The following is a 24,449-nucleotide window of genomic DNA, read 5'->3' as shown; positions in this document are numbered from 1 at the left end:
TCTTGGAGAACATTTTTACAACATCTGAAAAAAGTTCCCGTTTTTTTCAACCGCGGGACCCGACAGCAAAGCATCCCTTTCGAAGCAAAGCAGCGTACAATTAAGAGTGGAGACAACCCGGATCCCATCAACGGAGAAAAGCCGCGCTGGTTAAGGGTCAGATTCCCAGGAAAAATTCAATTTGAGAGGACTGCAAAATTATTGGGCGAGAAGAGACGAGCGAGCAAAGACATCGATGAATGGAAGAGGCCCTTTTGAATGTCTTTGTGGGGTCCCTGGTGCTCTCTGAGCTGGGGGGGACGAGCGAGGTGGTGGAGGGTTCTGGCAGATGGTTCATTACTCAAAAGAGGTCACATCATCAGTGCTAGAAGGGAGGAGGAAGAAGAGGAGGAGGAGGAGGAGGAGGAGGAGGAGAAGGACTGAAACGTCCTTGGAGTTTGATCGTTTTTTTGCAGATGTTTCATGGCCCTACTAGGGAATATCATCAGTGCTAGAAGGGAGTGGGTTTTATGGAAAGGAAGAAGAGGAGGACAACGGGGTGTGGTGGTCCTTGGTGCTCTCTGAGCTTGGTTGTTTTCTGGCAGATGTTTCATTATCCAGCTAGATTACAACATCAGTGCTCGAAGGGAGGAGGGTTTTCTTCACCAAGGACCCCACAATTTCGACCTTGAGCTACAAAATATTCTCTTCTGTTGGGGACATGTCCGTGGGCCACGTGACTTGGCCGTCCGAAGTTTGGTCAAGGAGACCTTACCTGAAAGGTCTCTCTCCTCCTAGCGGAGAGCTCATCGTGCTCCAACTCTTCCGGAAGTCCTCTCGTTCGGCTTTCTTCTTCCTGAGTGGCGCCGGGATATAGGCAGTCTGGTTACTTTTATTGGGAAGGTACTGGTTGAAAGGCACGACTGATTTGGGTTCGCTGTAAGATGTCCGCCTGGCAGACATGTCATCCTTCTTCACGTCTGGCAGCTTCCGATGCGGCAGGTCAGACTCCGAATCGCTTCCTCTTCCTGTTTTTTAAAAAAACAAAACAAACCAACAAACCATAAGTCTCCAAATGGAACCGCCACAATCCAAATAAGCCCGTTGATTTGGCCACCATGGGATCATCCTTCTCTTTCCTGCCTCAAAATGTACAGCTTTGTACACCCCCAATGTACAAATGTACACCCCCAATGAAATAAAGCTCTGAGGCTTGAGGTTCCTCAAAGTTCCAATTTATTAGAGATGTCATGTTGGCACAACTGGGAAAACCCGAAACTGAGAGCTTCCAAGTTTTCCACACCCAGTTGACAGTTCACAGCCCTGCCTCACACTCACAATTTCATCACATTGTCCAATCAATTCTTCACACTCAACTGGATACTGTCTTCAGGCAGCCTACATCAGATGCAGGCAAAAGTCCTTGAATACGGAATGTTGTTATGACTAACTTTCTACCGCTCTAACAACAACCCCCTCCCAACTTCCCCAGCTAAAATATGTGGCAGTTAAGAAGCAAAAAGAAAATTGCCTTCCAAAACTGACAAGTAAGACATGAAATAGATTACCCTTCTTGTCTTTCCTACTACCTTCTCCTATTGGTATCTTACGATGTATCACTTGGTGTTTGTAGGTTGTGATTTACGATTGTGTCTAATGGATTTACGGTCTAGGATTCATCACTTTGCTGTATGTATGGATACTGAGAGCTTATGCCCGGGAGACAAATTCCTGGTGTGTCAAATCACATTGGACCAATAAAGAATATTCTATTGTGTTCTGTCTTGTTCTGTTGCATTCCGTTCTATTTTTAGATTATTAACGGCCTTATTCCATTTTATGGTTTATGACTGTATCTTATTATTTATGACATATGACTTATCACTTTGTTGTCCATATGTACACTGAGAGCTTATGCACCGGAGACAAACTCTTTGTATGTCCAATCACATTTGACCAATAAAGAATATTCTGTTCTGTTCTGTTCTATTCTACTCTATTCTTCATTCCATTATTCTATTCTATTCTACTCTATTCTTCATTCCATTATTCTATTCTATTCTATTCTATTCTATTCTATTCTATTCTATTCTATTCTATTCTATTCTATTCTATTCTATTCTATTCTATTCTATTCTGTTTTGTTCTGTTCTGTTCTTCATTCCATTATTCTATTCTATTCTGTTCTGTTCTGTTCTGTTCTATTTTATTCTACTCTATTCTTCATTCCATTATTCTATTCTATTCTGTTCTGTTCTGTTCTTCATTCCATTATTCTATTCTATTCTATTCTATTCTATTCTATTCTATTCTATTCTATTCTATTCTATTCTATTCTGTTCTGTTCTGTTCTGCTCTGCTCTGCTCTGTTCTGTTCTTCATTCCATTATTCTATTCCATTCCATTCCATTCCATTCTTCATTCCATTATTCTATTCCATTCCACACCACTCTTCGATTATTAACTGCCTTATTCTGTGGATAAAGCAAGGAATGCAATTTCCAATATGCAGAATTTGAGATTCACCCATGATAATTCGGTGGGGGAGTGGGGAGGATGGAATCATTAGATAATATATTAATATTGTTAGAGGCTTGACCGAAGGAACTCAGCCAAATTTTTCTCACCACTTCTCCTTCCAAACAGCAAGAGTGTTGAGTGCCAAGTGGGACAGCCAGCCAGCCTTTCTTTTTTTTTTCTTTTCTTTTCTTTTCTTTTTTTGTTTCTAGGTAGCTAATTGAAACTCAGAGTTTAAGCTGAAAAGAGATACTGGAAATGCAAATCGAGGGGGGGGGGGAAAGACCTTTGAGGGAAAAGGAGCAGAGAAAGGAGCCCAGTTCCTGCATTCTAAATGCCTTTCTCGCAAAGAAATGTTATACGACACAGCAACACCACAGTCTATCTAAAAGGGGCAGGGTGGAAAATTGGAGAAAGGAGATTTCATCCTTAACAGCAAAAGCTAAGAATGAGAAAACTCTCTCAGAGGAGCCCAAAGGGGGGAAAAAATTCCAAAGTTATTTAAGAAGACATAAATATTTAAGCAATCGTCTAAGGTGTTTAATTCTCTGCTCTCCAAGCAATATCAAACAAAGAGTAGGGGAAAAAAAAGAGGCCAATATATACCCTTTTCCCCCTAAAATAAAACCCAACCAGAAAATAAGGCCTAGCGTGATTTTTCAGGAGGCTCATAATATAAACCCTACCCCAAAAATAAGCCCCAGTTAAGATTGTCAGAAGACGGAGGCCTTTAGTATGTATTTTCCCCCAAAATAAGACCTAACAGGAAAATAAGCTATAATGCGTCTTTTGGAGCAAAAAATAATATAAGACTCAGGTTTATTTTGGGGGAAACATGGGATAGATAGATAGATAGATAGATAGATAGATAGATAGATAGATAGATAGATAGATAGATAGATAGATAGATAGATATCTTATAGATAAATAGATAGATATCTGATAGATAGATAGATAGATAGATAGATAGATAGATAGATAGATAGATAGATAGAGAGAGAGAGAGATAGAGAGAGAGATAAATCAATGTTGCCAAGTTTTGTAAATATAAACTAACGATCAATACATTTGTTCTTACTGGTAGTAAAGAGCAGAGTTTAACCCGAAGTTCAGTAAATACAACATTAAATTTGGGCTACGAAAATTCTCATGCAACTCCAAAGTTTGGTGAAGATTTTGGACTATCAGGATAAACTATTAAGGATAAACTTAAAATAACAACTACACCTTCTTGCAGTGAAACCTTGCGACAAGCGGCTTAAAATCAGTGAGACACACCGTGCACAGTTCTATGTTGATTTGTTGGTTTAAATGCTGCATTTTTGTTGCATTATTTGGGGAAAGTAAGAAAAACATTACAGTAACTTTCCTTCTTGACAATCCTTTGACAATTTTGCTCAGAGGACCGAAGAGCAAGATTAAAAAACACTCCCTTAAAGAAAATATCTCTACTGTATTATAGCTAACTCTATTTTTGTTAGCAGTCCCCATTAGAAAGCAATTTTGCTAACAATTTTTAGAATAGAATAGAATAGAATTTTTATTGGCCAAGTGTGATTGGACACACAAGGAATTTGTCTTGGTGCATATGCTCTCAGTGTACATAAAAGAAAAGATACGTTCATCAAGGTACAACATTTACAACACAATTGATGGTCAATATATCAATATAAATCATAAGGATTGCCAGCAACAAGTTATAGTCATACAGTCATAAGTGGAAAGAGATTGGTGATGGGAACGATGAGAATATTAATAGTAGTGCAGATTTAGTAAATAGGTTGACAGTGTTGAGGGAATTATTTGTTTAGCAGAGTGATGGCATTTGGGAAAAAACTGTTCTTGTGTCTAGTTGTTCTGTTGTGCAGTGCCCTATAGCGTCGTTTTGAGGGTAGGAGTTGAAACAGTTTATATCCAGGATGCGAGGGGTCTGTAAATATTTTCACGGCCCTCTTCTTGATTCGTGCAGTATACAGGTCCTCTATAAAAAACAGGTTGGTAGCCATTGTTTTTTCTGCAGTTCTAATGATCCTCTGAAGTCTGTGTCTTTCTTGTTGGGTTGCAGAACCGAACCAGACAGTTATAGAGGTGCAAATGAAATTAAATGAAATTAAAGCTATCCTAGTACTTTTTTTTGTTTGTTTGTTTACATTTATATCCCGCCCTTCTCAGAAGACTCAGGGCGGCTTACAGTGTGTAAGGCAATAGTCTCATTCTATTTGTATATTTACAAAGTCAACTTATTGCCTCCCCAACAATCTGGGTCCTTATTTTATCTACCTTATAAAGGATGGAAGGCTGAGTCAACCTTGGGCCTGGTGGGACTAGAACCTGCAGTAATTGCAGGCAGCTGTGTTTTAATAACAGGCTATCTTGCAACCTGAGCCACCACGGCACCAACTTTGGTTAGCAGTACCCATTAGAAAGCAATTTTGCTAACAATTTTTAAATTACCATTACAGCTACCTTAGAACTTTTGTTAGCAGTCCCCATTTGAAGTAATTTTTGCCAACAATTTTTAGATGACTATTAAAGCTACCCTAGTACTTTGGCTATCAGTCCCCATTAGAAAGCATTTTGGCTAACAATTTTTAGATCCACATGCCAAAACAAACCAACCAAATCAAACTACTTTCCACTGTACACCAAGGTGGATTGTTTACATGCCAGAGGTCTGGTTCTCTTTAACTTTTGATCTCATGTTATTTGTGAAATCAAATGCCTGCCTGTTGTCTCCTTAAACTTCAGATGGAGGAAATACCATTTCATAAATTTGGGACCTGGTGCAGCAACTGTTCGTTCCACAGCTCATGGCTGGGAGTGGGGGAGGAAAAAAAAGACTTTAGCAGCCCTGCAAGCAGATTATCTCAAACTAGGGTAGTTCTCGACATACAACCACAATTGTGCCCAACATTTATACACACACAAACACACACACACACACACACAAATACACACACACACACACACACATATTCTTAGGTTTTCACGGGTGTTTGTATGTAGGTCTTTGGTTATTTGGGTTTTCTCCAGCATAAAATTGGAAGTGTCTTGGCGACGTTTCGACAAAGTCTCATTCATCATCTTCAGGCTGGTGTTTTCAGCTTTGTGCGTCTAGGAGCACATATACACATATAAACACATATACATACATACATACACACACACATATACATACATACATATATATATATATATATATATATATATAAAAACAAACAAACAAACAAACAAACAGTACATTTTTTCTGAATAGAGTATTGACCGAGTCAAAATTTATACAGTTTATAACTTAAGTATTTTCCAAATATAATTTATATATTTCAATTTCTGCCACAATATTCTTTTTTTGCCCTACTTTTTTATTTTTCATCTCTACTTAATATTTAATATATAATCAATATTACCACCCGCCCTAGCCTCCAATCTTAAATCTTATTTCACTTCATTATCTTATTTCTCCATTTATCACATATATTTTTCAAAATCACCACCAAAAACATCTGCATCAAGACAAATTCCTTGCGTGTCCAATCACACTTGGCCAACAAAAAATTCTATTCTATTCTATTCTATTCTATTCTATTCTATTCTATTCTATTCTATTCTATTCTATTCTATTCTATTCTATTCTACTCTCTTCTCTATTCTATTCTATTCTATTCTATTTCTAAATCATCATCAATTTGTTTTCTCTTATTTCCTTTGTCCTTTAATTTAAACATAGTTATTTCCATCCTTAGTTTCTATTTTTTTTTTAATTGTAGCTTGATATTTCACATTTATTTCTTAATGTCAATTATTTTCTAAGGTGGACCAATTTATCATTTCCTATTTCCCTATTAAACATTTTACTGTTTTACCAAAAACAATATATTTCTTCAGATTTGTTTTTCAAACCACCTTTTTCAGATGCAAACATTTATCTTAATCCCTTAATCATCTTCTTTTTCTTAACTTCCGTTAATATCTTATCCAACTTCAATTTCATTTGAATTTCCATATCTTAACCCCTTCTAAAATACATCGTAATTGGGTCACATTAACCCTTCTACCATTCTTTTTGTATTTCGCAATTTAGATCATAATTCAATTTTTACAACACTGATATTAATACAGTTCGTTTAATTCGTAGAGCCCAAACATTTCCGTTGTCAAGTCAGGCCTTTGTTAAGTGAATGTTGCCGCATTTTACAATAGTTCCGTTCAGTGACCTTTCAAAATTATCAAGGCACTGGAAACAAGTGACTTATGGCCATTTTTCACATTTACTGTACAACCGCTGCACCATCCCCATGGTCACGTGATCAAAATTCGGACGCTTGGCCACTGCTTCATCTTTATGTCCTGGGGTCATGTGACCCCCTTTTTCACCGCTTAGAGAGGACTGGAAAGTACCGTGAAGAGATATGTAAGTGTTGTGGCCTGTTGGCCGCCAGCCCTTCCAGCAGCCAAATCGGAGGAGGAGGAGGAGGTGTGGGAGTTGGGGTCAGCATCAAGGCAACCTGAGAGCTCTGAGGGGGAAGAGGGAATGGAGGTGGCAGAGAGAGAGAGAGAGAGAGAGAGAGAGAGAGAGAGAGAGAGAGAGAGAGGGAGGGAGGGAGGGAGGGAGGGGTGGAGGCTCAGCTGTCTATCAGCCCTCAGATGGAGTCAACAGCCCCCAGGACTGGAGGTGGCTGATGAGGAAGAGGAGAAACAACTGGGTCCAGTGCCTGATGCACGGATATGCAGAAGGCAGAGGAGAGGAGAGCAGTGGAAATCTATGGGCCGGTCCTCAGGATGCAAGAGCCACCGCTACTAGTGAGCTCTGGGAATAAAAGGCAGGGGGCGGAGATGAATAGGTGTGGCAGACAACTATTCATCTCCTGGCCGGACAGAGTTGTTAGCCTGAGGTGAGAGAGAAACTATTTGCCAGGGTTCCCGGCGCTTCTAATAAAGGAATCATTGATTTATATACAGAAGGTTTGTCGTTGGTTTGGAGACCTGGGCCAGAACAAGAAGTCGAAGTGCTATTGTTATTGCTCTTGCTATTCAACCTTCTGATAAGGAAAGTCAATGAGGAAGCCAGCTTCACTCAACAACAGAAACGTTTGGGCTCCATTGTGGCTGTAACCACAAAGTCTTTTCTGAGGATCAAACTCACATCGGGTTACCAAAAGAACATCCCGCGGAAGCCAGCTGAGGAAACTGTAGTATTTTGCACCACGAGGTCTTATGTTACGTCTGGTCAGAAAGGGAGTTCTGGTTCCCTGGGGGCGTGGAGGTGGGGTGTGTATGTGGCACAACTCACCATCGCTGCTCCCTCTCAGCACCACATCTGGAGAAGGGGTCTGCTGGGACCGGGACCCGAAGGAATCCAGACTGTCGAAGGAATCATCTCGGCCGTGACGCGGCGGGGAGAGAGAATCGCTACGCTCCGAATCCCAGCAATCTACGTAGCCGCTGTCGCGGATGCTGCGCTTTGGACTCTCGACGTCTTCCGTGTCCTGGTGAGGAACAGAAGCCTGGTTAGAAAGGCGCGTCCTCTAAGGCAGGGGTGTCAAACGGGATTTCTTTGAGGGACAGATCAACATTGTAGTTCTACTCCGTGGGCCAGCCGGAGCTGGGGGGGGGGGGAAGGGAAGAGGAGACAGGACGGATGCCTCCTACAACACCCTGCCGGCCAAAACGGGGCACAGAGTGGGCCTCATGCGGCTCCCCGCAACCCATTTTAGGCCTGGATGGAGTCCCACAGCACCATACTGGCCAAAACTGGTTTTGACCGCCAGAGGCACCACAAGCTGGTCCTTTGCTTTTTCCAGGCCGGCCCCGCTGGTCAGATTTGAGCACCCCTGCTCTAAGGCAAGGGTGCCCAACCTCTGGTCCGTGGAACCCCACCAGGCCGTGACACGCCAGAAACCGGGCCGCACAAACAAGCGAAGCCCTATCTGCAGGATGCAGGCAGCACATGAAACCACGCTTTCTCCGGTCCGCAGAGAAATCTCTCTCCACGGAACCAGTCCCCGGGGCCCAAAAGGTTGAGGACCACTGCTCTAAGGACTTCCTCGTACAAATATTCTCCTTTATTGAACTCTCTTCGTTGACATTTCCAGCTCGACCAAATCTGGTTTTTCACCTATCCCTTCTGCCTCACCCCCTGCCGCCACCGCCACCGCTGTGGCCTGGCCTCCATATTTGTGGAATGAAGAGATGAACTATCTGTGGGGATTTAAGCATGTCTGTGAAGAAAGAACTAAAAAGGCTATTCCAAACTATAAAACAGAAATACAGGCAGCCTGTTTCATTTAGGGACCATTCAAAGTTACAAGGGCACTGGAAAAAGAGACCTGGGACCAGTTTTCACACTTACGACCGTCGCAGCATCCCCACGGTCCCATGATCAAAATTCAGACGCTTGGCAACTGGCTCGTACTTATGACGATTGCAGTGTCCCGGGGTCATGTAATCCCCTTTTGCGACCTTCTGGCAAGCAAAGTCCACGCGGAAGCCAAGTTCACTTAACAACCGGGTTGCTAACTTGTCAACTGCAGGGGGTTCATTTAACAACTGTGGCAGGAAAGGTTGCAAAATGGGGGGAAACTCACTTAACAGCAGTCTCACTTAGCAATGGAAATTTGGGGTCATAAGTCGAGGACTACCTCTAGTCCGCGCACACCTGCAGCGTGGCTGAAAATACAACACAAATAACTTCATTTTACAATCACAATCGAGCCCCAAATTCCCGTTGCTAATCGAGACATTTGCTAAGCGAATTTCACCCCATTTTAACCACCTTTCTCGTAGTTCAATGAATCTCCTCTGTTAAGGGTTTAAGCTAGCAAATGGTTGTTAAGTGAATCAAATCTGACTTTGCTTGTCGGAAGGTCGCCAAAGGGGATCACGTGACCCCCCACCGGAACATTGCGACCGTCAAAAATACGAGTCCGTTGCCAAGCGTCTGAATTTTGATCACGTGACCACAGGGTTGGCTGTAACCGTCGTGAAGCGTGGAAAGCGGTCGTGAGCCGCTTGTTTTCGGTGCTGCTGTCACTTTGAACGGTCACTAAATGAAGCGTTGTAAATCGAGGACGACCGGACTAATTCTTTCCAATGTTCACCCCTGTTTATTGGATGCTACGGTGACCTCAGAACAAGTCGGTTTTCTTCCTTACAACCAACCACTTTTCTGGCCTCAAAGAGTCGTCGTAGCTTTGTGACACAAACCACGACAACTTGTTGAACCAGAAGCCGCTAGGAAATAAAAAGAGCATTGCACAAACCCTGTGGGAAAACTGTAATTTGACTTTGCGTTCATTTTTTCTTTTAAGCCTGTTTGTTTCCACCGTTTGCGCCCAGCACAAAAGATCTCGGATGATAGCCGGTAACATAATCCAGAGCAAGGGGTTGGGGGAAGTTTTTTTTTGGGGGGGGAACGTTACTTTTTAAATATTTGGACAAAATACTTCAACCGCCAACCTTTTGGGCTTCGCCGTCTCAATTCAAAGAACCTTTTTTCCCCCAAGCTCGATTCAAATCCACCGTGAAAAGCAAAAACAAGAACCAGCCAAGCAATAAGTGTCGTATCTTATGATTCTTGATGAATCTGTTTTGTTTTTTCTTGCATGTACGCGGGGGGCAAATTCCTTGGGTGTCCAATCACACTTGGCCAATAAAGAATTCTAATTTTATGTATCTAATTCTGTATTTTCGCTTGCGCCAAACAGAAACAGAAGCTTCATTTACTGCGGGGTAAGTAAAATTAAAATAAAACGGAATTTAGCGAAGGAGCCGTACACATCTGGTTAAAGTCATAATAATAATTGCCTTCGGCTTCCACCCCGCACCCTCATTCAGCTGGGGAATCTTCCAACGCTTTTCATTAAAAAAAAAATGCATCAATCCCAGCGGGAACCGTCGCAAAACAAACAAGCAAAACAAAACAAAGTTTTGACCAAATGCACATTCCCTGAGACACCCCAAGGAGGTTAAAAACAAATAAATCAAAGGAACCTGAAACATGGCTAGTCCATTCTCCACCACTGCTTCGCAGGGGCTGCTCTCCATAGCAGTGCGAGGCGAGGCATCCTGAGTTTTTAAGTCAGCAGGCGAAACATCTCCAAACCTTCACTGGAAGATATGCCTTCCGAATCATGTTTTTATGGATCCGGAACTCCAGCACACAAACACACACACACACAAAACAAAATCCCACAAATGTTTACGGCCGTTGTTGTTTTTTCTCGCACCGTCAAAAATAAGGAAGCTCTGGGCTCTCCGCACCCCGCCCCCAGCTCCGTCCTAGGAGAAACTGCAGTTCTGAGAAAAAGGGGGATGTCTTTTTTTAAAAAAAGAAAAAAGAAAACAAAAAGAAAGGAAGGAAGAAAAAAAAGCAGACGCTTTCCTCCCCCCCTCGATGTCTCTGAAGAATTCAATCTTGCTCTTTGCTTGTTGCCAGCTCCTGGCTGCAGGAGATCTGAAAGCACTTGTGGCTGCCACACATGTGCAGAGCGAGCAGAACAATGGACGTCTTTGACAGACTCCCGATTATAAATTCTTTCCACTAAAACACGCGGGGAGCTCTCCAGAAGAAGGAAAAAGTCTCCAGAAGAAGGAAAAAGTCAGGAGAACTCCGGACCGTACTTTAGCAAAAAGGATGTCCCTTGTTTCGGCTAGGATCTTGTCGAAGAATTCAGAACAGAGGTGGAAGGGACCTGAGAGATCTTCTAGTCCAGCCCATTTGCTCAAGCAGCAGATCTTATCCCCGGGATGGCGAACCTATGGCACACGTGCCCGAGGTGGCGCGTGGAGCCATCTTTCTGGGCACGTGAGCTGTTGCCCGACTCACCTGCGCGCCTGCCCCAGTTTCATGTGCGCAATTCAGGGGACCCAGCTGGCCTTCAGAGCTCTCCCGCGTGTGTGTGAGTACTTGCATGCAATGCACACATGCGTAGAGGGCGTACATTGTACACGCAAAAACCACCTGCATGTGCAGACGGTATGATTGCGCACACGGGCGCCCCGGGGGAGCCACACGAAACCTGCACGCATGCACAGATTGTGCAACTGCGCTTGCAGCGCACAGGGGGGGCATGCGTGAAAGCCGTGCGCATGCGCAGACGCTGCAGTTGCATGCGCAGCGCAGGGGGGAGGAGCCGCGCGTTAGCACGGATAGCCCGCACACGTGCAAAGCACGAGAAGCGCGTACGTGTTCGCCGTTCGCCACCACTGCCTTATACCATTTCAGACAGGTTTCATTCAGAAACAGAAGGTTCCGCAAGATGGGATATCCTCAAGAACACGAGGAGAGGCAGTTTTATACTGCACTAGTGAGGCCACGCTTGGAATCCTGCATCCAATTGTGGTCACCAGGATCCAAAAAAAAGATGCTGAAATTCTGGAAAACACGCAGAGAAGAGCACCAAGGATGATAAAGAATCTGGAGGCTCAATTGTATGACGAAGGGTTGAGGGAACTGGGGAAGACAAGTTTGAAGAGACGGATTAGAGGGGACGTGATCGAAGAGACGGATTAGAGGGGATGTGATTAACCATCTTCTAGTACTTGAGGAGTCGCCACTGAGAAGAGGGGATTGACTTTATTCTCCAAAGCTCCAGGGGAGAGGACAATGGGTGGAAGCTTCTCAGAGGATGCTCCAACTTAGAACTAAGAAAGACGTTCCTGACAGTGAGAATCAAGAGGTAGTATTCAGCCAGTTCGCACCGGTTCGGGCAAACCGGTAGCGCCGATGATCACTTGGCCTCTCCCACGCGCCCACACTCTATCCTGTCCCTTTATTTCCTACTTTGCAGATCATCTCAATCACGCGGCACAGCTGATTTCCACCCGCCCTCGCTGTTCAACTTACCATTGCTGACTTGGAAGGTAAGCAGCTGAGCTTCTAAATGCTCCATTTTCAGCGCCGCGTGCCGCACGCCTTAGGCCCATGTGGGCGCAAAGCACGTGCTCACCAAATTGGTTGTCAAACTGGCAGCATTTCACCACTGGTGAGAATGGAACAGCTTCCCTCTCGGAATTGTGAAGTGCTCTGTCGTTGGAGGTTTTCAAGAAAAGACTAGACATGGGGGGGAGTAAGGTCCTCTGCCTTAGACGGATGGGGGGCGGGGGGGAGGGTAGACTAGAACAGGGGTCTCCAACCTTGTTAAGACTTGTGGACTTCAACTTCCAGAATTCCTCAGCCAGCAAAGCTGGGAGTTGAAGTCCACAAGTCTTAAAATTGACAAGTTTGGAGACCCCCTGGACTAGAAGACCTCCAAGATATAGGAGAAGAAGTGGCAGAACCTGGAGGCAGAGTTAAAAGAGGGATCAGCCCACCATCCCTATGTAGACACAAATAGACTAAGCCCTTCCCATAAATTCTGTTGACCCTTCAAAAAATCCAGCAAGGTACTGACCGTTAGCTGAGTAGATTCCTGTGAGTAGGCTTTTAGCAAGAAATCGTTTTGACTGACTGTTCGTCTTATCTTTCAGACCAGATACCAAGATGTCTTTCAGCCCTACGAGTCCAAGATGTTTACTGATGTTGTATTTGTAAACCAATGTTTCTTACTTAGCATTCTTAGGTGCACAAGTAGCTCTTGATTTATTGACCAGTCACTTAATGAATGTTCGACGCTACGGCAGAACTTCCCCAGAGCCACTTATGAGCCGTTATCAAAGTCTCGATGGCCACTCCTTCCCACTCTTTACTAAATATCCTGGTTGTTCCAATTTGTTTTATCTCAACAGGTTGGATCTATTAGAACGTACTTCCTTGATGTATGCTTCTATAATCTGCACAGTCACGCTGAAATTAACTCTAACCCTTTTTTAGATGTTTCAGAATAAATGGCTTTTTCCTTACATCTTAAATTCATTGTGACGCTTACATTTTCAGTTGCTGGTCTGTGGCGGAATAAAGATTGATATTTGATTTGATCAAATATCCTTTAAGGAGCACCCAGAACTTTTCTGGAGAGCCCAAAACTTTCCATGAAGGGCCAAAACTTTTCTAGAGAGCCTAAAATGCTCAATGATCGTGCAAAACTTTTCTAGAGCCCAAAACTGTTAATGATCGCCCAAAGCCTTTCTAGAGAGTCCAAAACTTTTAATTGACACCCAAAAATTTTCTAGAGAGCCCAAAACTTTCAGTGAATGCCCAAAACTTTACTAGAGCCAAAAACTGTCAGCGAACAACCAAAACTTTTCTAGAAAGCCCAAAACTTTCAGTAAATGCCCAAAACGTTTCTAGAGAGCCGAAACCTTTCAGCGGACATCCAAAACTTTTCTAGAGAGCAAAAAACTCCCCATGAATGCCCAAAACTTTTCTAGAGAGCCTAAAATGCTTAATGATCACACAAAACGTTTCTAGAGCCCAAAACTGTTAATGATCACCCAAAGCCTTTCTAGAGAGTCCAAAACTTTTAATTGACACCCAAAACTTTTCTAGAGAGGCGAAAACTTTCAGCGAACGCCCAAAACTTTTCTAGAGAGCCCAAAATTCCCCATGAATGCCCAAAAGTTTTCTAGAGAGCCCAAAATGCTTCACGAATGCCCAAAACATTTCTAAAGAACCTAAAACTCTTAATGATCACACACAAACCTTTCTAGAGAGTCCAAAATTTTTTGACACCCGAAACTTTTTCTAGAGAGACAAAAACTTTAAATGAATGCCCAAAACTTTTCTAGCGAGCCCAAAACTTACTTAACACCCAAAACCTTCAGTGAATGCCCAAAAACTTTTCTAGAGAGCACAAAACCCCCAGCGAACAACCAAAACTTTTCTAGAGAGCCCAAAACTTTTCTGGAGAGAACACTTTTCCTTTCCTTAACTGTGAGGGCCAACTTGTCAGTGATGTCACCCTGTACACAGCCAAAACTCCGTACCCAATAAACGTAATTCCTATTCTCCCTGCATATTTCCCAAAGTGGCATCTTTTCCCGCGGACTACAGCTCTTGCATACTAACGGCTTGCATTTAATCCTTCTGGCAAGCTGCCATTTTTTTGGGGGGGGCAGCAAAAAAAGAACGGGAGAAAAAGCTGGTTTGTGGCAGAAAGTTCAGCCCCAACAGGCCTGAAAACCAGGGAAACTATCCAGAGGACGCACAAAGGCTATATTTCATTCATAAAACATTCCTTGAAATATTATTGGGGGAAAAAGAGCTTTGTCGTTTTTTTTCTCTCCCTCCCTCTTTTAAAACGGACGAAGCATCTCCATGAATTTTATTTAAAAAAAAAAAAAAGGAGTGCGTGAATGCGTGATTGAATGAATGAACGAGCAAATTATAGGGAAAAAGGGCTTTGATTCTAAAACTGAAACCTTTTGTTAATATGTCCTCTGAAAATAGCCATTCAGTTCAGCTTGGTTTAGAGTCTGGCATGCTAATAATTCGAAAGGGCAGAACAGAGCCAACGGCATATATACAATGGGAGAAAATCCATGGTCAAGAATGCAGTTTAACCAAAAAGGGGCTATTTCGTCATGAATTAATTAATACGAGTCTACCTTACTGTAAGGATTGTCTAGATAAGAGCCGCGTAGGGGCTGATATTATCTAAAAGAAAAGATTATTGTCGTGGAAGGAAATACATGTTATCAGACGACACAACAATAAGGCTACATTTTATTACAAAGGTACGTAGTGTATTAACGGATATTCAGGCAAGATACCCAAGCCCCTGTGCACAATTGAAGCCAATGTGTTCTACTTTTCAATTTTAATTTGAACCTCTCCGGCTTGGCATTCCGTAATACAACAATGATCCCTGCCATATGGATAACATCAAACCCACCAATATGCTATAAAAGTTGTCTTAACGGAAGATCATGTCCCGCCATCACTTCCCATACGTGGCGAACATATTATGGATAAAAATGTCTAGAAAATATTGCATTATAAATGTATTATGATTAATATTTATGTGTATGTGATTAATATGTGTGTGTGCCTGTCTGTCTGTCTGTCTGTGTCTGTCTGTCTATCTATCTATCTATCTCTATTATATATATCTATATCTATCTATCTATCTATCTGTCTGTCTGTCTGTCATATATATATCTAAATCTATCTATTATATATATGTGTCTGTCTGTCTGTCTATCACTATTATATATCTATATCTATCTGTCTCTCTGTCTCTGTCTCTCTCTCTCTATTATATATGTCTATATCTATGTTTGTCTGTCTATCTCTAATATGTATGTGTGTGTGTGTGTGTAGGTCTTGGCATATTCGGGTCTTTTCCTGTGTAAGGTTGAGAGAATCTTGGCGATGTTTCGACGAGGTCTCACTCATCATCTTCAGGCTGGTGCTTTCGGCTTTGTGCTTGTGCAAGCAAAGTGTGGTCGGAGCTGCCGTCTCTCTATAAATACTGGTGGGGAGGTGGGGAGTGTTGCTGCAAGCGGGTTGGTTGGCTGTGTGGTTGCATCTTGATTGGTAGATGGACTGGGTGTTTGCAGATTGGTCGAGGTGGGGAGTGTTGCTGTGAGCAGGTTGGTTGGCTGTGTGGTTGCCTCTTGATTGGTAGATGGAGTGGGTGTTTGCAGATTGGTCGAGGTGGGGAGTGTTGCTGTGAGCGGGTTGGTTGGCTGTGTGGGTGTGGTCCTAGTCTTTTGTTCCTGAGCTTTGGTGTTGTGGCCTCTGGAGTTCTGTGATGTGATGTCTTGAGCAGATGGCTGTGCTGCAGCATCCCAGGTTTTGGTTTGGCTCCGAGTCCGAGTCGGGTCTTTTCCAACCTTACATGGGAAAAGACCCAAATATGCCAAGACCTACATACATGCCAAGACCTACATACCTATACCCAGACCAGATTGTGTGATCCAGTAGCGATCGCGGCTGGTAGTTTGGCGATCCAGTAGCGATGGCAGAGCAGAGCTCCACCCATTCATCCGGGTGTCATTACTTCCTGGTTTTAAGCAGGAAGTAATGTGTTTTTTACCTTCTGAGCATGTGCAGGTTTTGCGCATACACAGGTCTGCGCATGCATGTGACATATATATATGTCGGTCGGTCTGTCTGTCTATCTATTATATTTGTCTGTCTCTCTATCTGTATGGTGCAGGTATGTATTTATGTATGTATATAGCATGTGGATACGTATGTTATGTATGTGTTTGTGTAGATGCAGTAGTGGCCAAAATTGTGGAAACCTTTTGGGAAAAGTGTATTTTGGAGGTTTTGATGGCTAATAACATCACTTTTTTGTTTTGGAGTTTCAAGATAATCCTATTCCACTGCTGGAATGGCCTGGGAATAGCCCAGACCTTGACCCAATGGAAAATCTAGGGAGCCGACTCAAGAAATTTGTTAGTCAGAACTTGCGACCCAGCAATAAAACCCAGTTAATCGAAGCAACCATTCAATCTTGGTTACACATTAGAACAGCTGCAGAACTAACAAACTTGGTTGACTCCATGGGAAGACCATTGTAAGGCCGTCATTCATGCTAAAGGTTACCCAACTAAGGATTACCTGATGTGATAATTTTTGTATATCTCGTTTTTTCTACGTGTTTCACTTTTCTCCTTTATACTGTAACTGCTATTCTAATAGGAAATCCTTCATAAAAGTTCTTGCATGACATTCTTGATTCAATTATCTTTCCATTGATATATAATTTTATGGTACTACTCCCCCCAAAAAAGTGGCATTATTAGCTAGTTTTAGAAAATATACTTTTCCCAAAAGGTTTCCACAATTTTGACCACTAATGTATATACTGTACTCTCTTGAGAGCAGGCAACAGAATTTCATTTTTAATGTGAGCCAGTGTGCTCACAGTATTAAAAAATGACAATAAAAGTTATCTTATTTTCTTTATCTTATTGTTGTTATTATTGTTATTATTTTTCTTTGTTGTTCTGTAATTGGAGAAAATAATATATATAAGCTTCAAAGGCTGAATAGATTCTGGGGTTTGGTCCAAATTTTACCCAAGACACACAACGATGGAAAGAAAAATATTTTTTTTCCTGTTGATCCAAATATTATCCAGCGTATGCTTTACAAAAAGGCAAACACTCTTCCTCCGGAAAAACACAATAAAAACTACTGTAAGCTGTAACGTCTCTAGTTTTGCATGCAATCCCATCTCAAGAAAGTTCTTAAAAAAAAGAAATTAAACAGGTCGGTTGGCCTTAGCGTTTGCTCTCTTTAAAATTCACTTTTATTGAGGTTCATCACAATGTAAAATACAATGAAAATAAAGATTTTAAAAAGGTGGGGGGAGAGTGCAGAAAAAAAAACCCCATCAAGATCAAAAAGCATTATCGTCAAAGCTTTCTAAGTAAAATGCTAACTACGTTTAAAGCCTCAAACTTTAGCATTTAGTTATTTCAAGCCATTTCTGTAATGAAACAGAATTTTAATCTTCAAACTAAATTTAATTATTTTTTTTCTTATTTTGAGCCTGAAAACCAGAAGCGTTTTTTCCAACGGAAACACGACCCAATAAAACCTCAACCCTTGCAAATATTCTCCTTCATTGAAATTTCTTTGTTTAAAACCGTTTACATTTCCAAACGCAACCAAATCTGTTTTTTTCACCTATCCATTTTTTCCCTCCTCCTATCTTTCGTATTTGTGAAATGAATCTGTGGGGATTTGAACACATCTGTGAAAGAATGGCAGCTTAAAAGAAGTAAAAAAGACTATTTCATACATGTCAAACTGTAAAAAAAAAAAGAAAAATACAGTTCGTTTAGTGACCGTTTGAAGTTACAATGGCACTAAAAAAAGGCACCTAGGATCGTTTTTCACACTTATGACCATTACAGCTTCCCCAGGATCATGGATTAAAATTCTGACTTGGCCAATGACTCATATTTATGACGGTTGCACTGTCCCGGGGTCACGTGATCCACTTTTGTGACATTCCAGCATGCAAAGTCAAGGGGGAATCTAAATTCACTTAACAACCGTGTTACTCACTTAACAATGGCAGTGATTTACTTAACGATTGTAGGAAGAACGGTGGTAAAATGCGGCAAAGCCCACTTAACAACGGTCTGGTTTAGCAAGGGAAATGTTCGGGCTGAACTATGGTCGCAAGTCAAGGGCTACCTGCATCATCATCATCATCTTTTAACGACCCCACAATTCCTTACGGGATGGAGTCTGGCCAACTGAATGGAACTGAATGTTTACTGGCCGGATGCCCTTCCCTGTTGCCGATGTGGAGTTTTGTTCGGCAGATATATTCTCATCGTACCCAGAAAGAGAGAAATATCTGCCTCTACCTAGGAATGAACTCACAGCCTCCTAATTGTGAGGCGAGAGCTCCACCTCTAGGCCACCGCACCACTTCGAGGGCTACCTGTATGCGAGAGGAAATTGAAATACCTTTCTCATCTGGGTTAACAATCCTTCGAATTCTTTCAGATTCAGTGGCGGTCCGTTAAAGTGAGCGCTGTTGTTTGCAGTTTTCCCCAGCCAATAGATGGTGACTAAAACCTGAGGAATTCAACGGACGTTAATTGTAACACATTAAAACCACCAGATCAATTCCGAAGAACAACAACTTCTTTGACTTTTTCATGAGCAAATTAAATACGGTCCCTGGTTATTTTTTACTCCTTTAAAAATGGTATATTTTCACCAAAAAGCGAGATAGAAGCTTTCTCTCATGTTACAAACAAAAATGAACTGAAAATCCGTCCCAATTCAATGTAACAGCCATGTTGTTGGGTGCCGAGGGTACAACGTCTAATTCTTTCTCTTTCAGGTAGGCCTCGACTTAAAACAGTTCGCTTAGTGACCGTTCGAAGTTACAACGGCGCTGAAAAAAAAACGGGACTATAGGACCTTTTTCACATTTACAACCGTTGTAGCGTCTCCGCGGTCCATGTGATCAAAATTCGGACGTTTGGCAACCGACTCATATTTATGACGGTCGCAGTGTCCCGGGGTCACATGTGAACCCCTTTGGCGACCTTCTGACAAGCACAATCAATTGGGGAAGCCGGATTCACTGAAGGACCATGTTACTAATTTAACACCTGAGGTGATTCACTTAACAACTGCGGCGAGACGAAGGTGGTAAAAATGGTAAAAACACCTGAGGTAAAACTCACTCAACAACTGTCTCGCTGAGCAACAGAAATTCTGGGCTCGATTGCAGTCGTAAGTCGAGGACCGCCTGCATTTATAAATGTTGCTGTATTTATAAATCTTACTACACAGAGTAAGAGGGATGGGGCAGTTTGGAAGACAGGATTAAACCCTGAAATCCATAAATGAATTGTTAAATCTTGGCCTCACAACAGTTCATTTAGTGACGGTTCGAAGTTACAGTGGCACGGAAAAAAGTGACTTGCGAGTCTTTTTCACACTTACAACCGCTGTGGTATCCCCATGGTCACGTGATCAAAATTGAGGTGCTTGGCTACCGACTCATACTTATGACAGTTGCAGTGTCCTGGGGTCTTGTGATCCCGTTTTGCGAACGTCTGACAAATTTGGGGCTCAATTGTGGTTGTAAGTCGAAGATTCCCTGTATATATAAATGTGCTATATTTATAAATCTTACTATACAGAGTAAGAGGGACGGAGGTCCATATTTACAGTGGCAGCGGTTTAGAAAACAGGATTAAACCCTAGAATCCTTAATTCTAAGTAAAAGAAATATATAGGGGGGCCCAATACCTGATTAATCACAAAATAATTAAATAAAATGGAGGGACTCTAATTAAGTGAAGTTGGTTTTTTTTTTAAATGACGTTTCCTTTCTGCAAGATATTTCTTGCTCTCATAATCCACCGCTCTCTCGGTATTTATTAAAGAAGAGAGATTTCCTGCAAATCCCATGTAGCGCTCGCAATCTTTGAAAACGACGATCAGATAAGCAACAGGAAATTTCCACTCACGGGAATACATTCACCGAGGGGAAGGGACGCACACACCCAGTTATAATTGTGTGAACTGAAAACGGTTCCCACTTTTCTAACTTTTCGGAAGTCCAGCTTTTCTATATTATCATTTCCGCTAAAGGAGGAGTTGGAGATATGATGGTGTTTTGGGGGGAGTCCCGTCCCCCCCCCGCTTCCATTCAAGAAGCTTGTCTGAGCTATTCACATCTGGCTTCCTAAGGGGCGAATTGGGGAAAAAAACCCATAAATGAGGAGCTGAAATATTAAAATGGAAGATATTTTAATGGTTATCCAAACTGCCAGAGAGGCAGAGGTTGGCTGCTGCCGATTCAGGCGAACCGGTTTTCCCTAAAGTAAGACATCCCCTGATAATGAGCCTAATCGGGCTTTTGAGCGCCTGGCAGTAAGGCCAAGCGCTTACTTGAGGGGTCAAAAAAATATAAGACAGGGTCTTATTTTCGGGAAAACACGGTAGTTCTATCGACTCGCCCCGGCACGATTCCGTCCTATATCGCCATTTGCGAGTGTGTGCGTGCGCCTCACATTTTCGGTACTGGGTGAATCGGTTGTTATGTTATGTGACGTCCACCTCTGCACAGAGGGGAGATTCTTACTGGCCAGGTGTTGGTGTAGAGACCGCATTTAATTTTATTTCTTTGCATCCCTCTTATGTTATTTTTACAAATAAGGGGCCAAGCACACTCCTTTCTCCTCCTCTTTTCCTCACAACAGCCCTGGGAGGTTGGCTGGGCTGAGGCAGAGTGACTGACACAAAGCCCCCCCAGCTGGCTTTCATGTTTGAGGTGGGACTAGAACTCTTCATCTCCTGGCGATTGGCTCAAAAGCACCCAGCCGGCTTTCATGCCTGAGGCGGAACTGGAACTCGTGGTCTCCCAGTTTCTAGCTCAGTATCTTAACCACTAGACCAAACAGGCTCTTACTCTTCCCCAAACAGTGCCTTGTAAAAAAAAAAAAAAAAGTTGGACCATTCTCAGAATTACCAAAATATGACCCTCTGCCTTGAGAAGTGGGAGTTGTAGGCCAAAAATCAGGAGGTTGAAATATTCAGAACATCTTAATGTATTGCTAACACCTGATGATGTTACCTAGTTTGGTAATGAAATGCCTGCTAGAAAACCACCAAGCTCAGAGAGCACAAAGAACCCCACAATATTGCCTAAGGCAGAAATAGGGTCCTTTCGGTCAAACAGGTAGTTTAATCTGACTCCAAAACTGACAAAAGAGATTTTGAAAACCAACAAGAGTTTTGGAAAAGGTTGAAGATCGTCCCTAAGGAATTTTTGTTCCTTGTTGCATTCTTCCCAACGATGCTATGTTCTGACTTCTACGCCTTTCGCGCCCTTTTATTTACAGGAAACAATTCCCATAAAAATGAGCAGGACTGATGGATCTACAGTAGTGGCCAAAATTGTGGAAACCTTTTGAGAAAAGTATAATTTTGAGGCTTGATGGTTAATAACACCACTTTTTTCTTTTTCTTTTGGAGTTTCAAGATAATCCTATTCCACTGCTGGAATGGCCTGGGAATAGCCCAGAGCTTCACCCAATGGAAAATCTAGGGAGCCGACTCAAGAAACTTGTTAGTCAGAACTTGCGACCCAGCAATAAAACCCAGTTAATAGAAGCAACCATTCAATCTTGGTTTCACACGATAACAGCTGCAGAACTCAAAGACTTGGTTCACTCCATGGGAAGACGTTGTAAGGCCGTCATTCATGCTAAGGGTGACCCAACTAACTATTCAGTGACATGGTGAACATTGTTGTATATCTCATTTTTCCTAGGGTGATAATTTTTGTTTATCTCGTTTTTTTCTACGTGTTTCGCTTTTCTTCTTTATATTCTAACAGCAGATCCTTCATAAAAGTTATTGCATTACATTTTTGATTCAATTATCTTTCCATTGATATATAATTTTATGGTACTACTACTACAAAAAAAGTGGTGTTATTAGCTAGTTTTAGAAAATACACTTTTCCCAAAAGCTTTCCACAATTTTGGCCGCTACTGTATGTAGCGTTGCTCCTATCTGGAACTACATTCAATTGAGTTCGAGAAGGTTCCATTTGTGCATGTGATGAGAAATCCTGATTTTTGGCTTAACACAAAGCTTAAAGGAGCCTTCACTTCAGCTGCGGGCAACTCCCTTTCATTCATTCTTGAATAATGTCATGGAAGGGCCAAAGGTTTCCATTCACAAGTAAGACCAGCTCAAGGGAACAATGATAATCAGGAAGGTGGCCCAGTAAGTCAGATCCTCCCCCTTCGTATGGAAAACCTGACCTTAAATATTCACATTCCAAGGTTGTTTTTTTCCAAAAAAAAAAATTATACATACTGTACAGAATTACATCTGATCGTGTCCTTTTGGCCTTTTCTTGGCATTCGCCCCCAATTAATTCGGTGGGATTGCTTTCGGAGTCAGGGAAGCGGGTCATTTGGGGCAATCTCTTAAATCTCTTTCTTTTTAATTGCGACCAAAGAGCTTAGCATAATTCAAGAAACACTTAGCAAAGCGGCTGTTGTTTTCTAACAGGTAGCAATGCCATTTTAAGAACCCGATAAAAATGCGCAGGGATGGGGTCTTTAATTTCGGACTGGGCTCTGGAAAGGAATTTCTAGATTTTCAACGGCTGGGAGTTTGGATTTTGGATTGGATTCTAAACAAGGATTTTCTAGATTTGTCGCTATTTTTCGAAAGAATTGGGTATGTCTAGTTAAATGAAAAGAAGGACCAGGGGTGACATGATAGTCGTCACAGTTGGTATTCAGCCGGTTCAGATCGGTTCAACCGAACCGGCTGAATACCTATTATGCCATCCTGTTTAGGCACGTTTTTGAGGCCGAGTGCATGCGCGGTAGGGGCGCACGTGAACACATGAAGCGAGCTTGCGTGCGGGGCGAACCAATAGTAACACGTGGAAACCACCCCACCACCCCCTCGCTGATAGTAGTGTTCCAATACTGCCATAAAGGGCTGCCATAAAGAAGAGGGAGTCAAGCTATTCTCCAAAGCACCTGAGGGTAGAACAAGAAGCAACGGGTGGAAACTCATCAAGAAGAGAAGCAAGTTAGAGCGAAGGAGAACTTTCCTAACCGTGAGAACAATTAACCAGTGGAAGACGGACTTTCCTCCAGAAGTTGTATGTGGTCCAACACTGGAGTTTTTGAAGAAGAGACTGGACAGTCATTTATCTCAAATGGTACGGGGTTTCCTGCTTGAGCAGTGGGTTGGACTAGAAGACCTCCAAGGTCCCTTCCAGCTCTCTACTATTCCCCACCTCTGACAATCTTCTACATGTCAATGGCCAAGATATAAACCCTTTTTCTGTTTTTCTGTTAAAGGCATCTTTTAAGCCATTTCTTTTCAGAATACTCTGAAATGTTTCTTAATTTCTTTTTTTTTTCTTTCTTTTTTTCCCCAGGTTTCTCCAAGAAAGAACTGCTGCGATAACTCGGCTGGGGTTTCAAAGGGAAGCTTTGTAAAAACAGCTCGAGCCCCTTTGGTAAACTCGTTTCAGCAACTTCCTAGCGGGGGAGGGGGACCCCCCCCCCTCTGCAAAGCATTCCCAGCAAATCTTGCAAAACGAAACGTTATTTATTCGGGAAGCTATAGGCGTGCACAAGTTTTTGCTGGGGAGGTGGGAGGAGGAAAAAAAGACCAATAACTTTCCTGATGACAAGCCAGACTCGATAAAATAATATGCTTTTTTATTTTTTTGGTAACCCGCGGTTACGATTCAAAGTTGCATTGAAAAGCTCTTGGCATTTCCTTAACACGACTCAAGGACGTCAGGCAAATAGAATGGGAATAGTCAGGAGTGTACCACTGGCTGTCATTCCAGAAGTTGTGTCTGGCTTTGGATAGTTTATCTAACTCTGTGACCAAGTGCATTTAAAACTTTCCTCCCTCGCTTTGCAGGCCCTGGTATTGCAACGGCCGGCCGTTCCTGGTTTCTATCAGGATGATGGAAGGGGAGGGGGGAAAGTGGCTTTGAAATTAAAATCCCGTTTGGAAGGAAGACAGGAAGGTTCACAGGCAATAAAGCATTTGTACATTCCTGCAAACTGGGCAGTTCAAGCACTTG

At 42.4% G+C, this 24,449-nt stretch overlaps 1 protein-coding gene across 19 annotated transcripts in view; it reads right to left on the bottom strand.

Annotated features, from left to right (window-relative positions):
• Positions 1-24,449, bottom strand: part of LIMCH1 (LIM and calponin homology domains 1) — a 220,134-nt gene that overhangs the window by 73,043 nt on the left and 122,642 nt on the right. For 17 of the 19 annotated variants that reach the window (XM_058192395.1, XM_058192393.1, XM_058192394.1 and 14 more), the window contains 3 exons: positions 18,815-18,925; positions 7,787-7,982; positions 755-1,007 (listed from right to left, as the gene is read on the bottom strand). In XM_058192395.1, coding sequence (XP_058048378.1) covers positions 755-1,007; positions 7,787-7,982; positions 18,815-18,925 — 560 coding nt within the window. Of the gene's footprint in view, positions 1-754; positions 1,008-2,606; positions 2,747-7,786; positions 7,983-10,485; positions 10,716-18,814; positions 18,926-24,449 lie in introns of those variants that run through there. The other 2 variants (XM_058192400.1, XM_058192407.1) reach the window with 2 other exon arrangements.

This window comes from Ahaetulla prasina, chromosome 8, assembly GCF_028640845.1.
Source record: "Ahaetulla prasina isolate Xishuangbanna chromosome 8, ASM2864084v1, whole genome shotgun sequence".
In the NCBI taxonomy this organism is placed as follows: Eukaryota; Metazoa; Chordata; class Lepidosauria; order Squamata; family Colubridae; genus Ahaetulla; species Ahaetulla prasina.
This window is presented reverse-complemented; position numbering and strand designations above follow the sequence as displayed.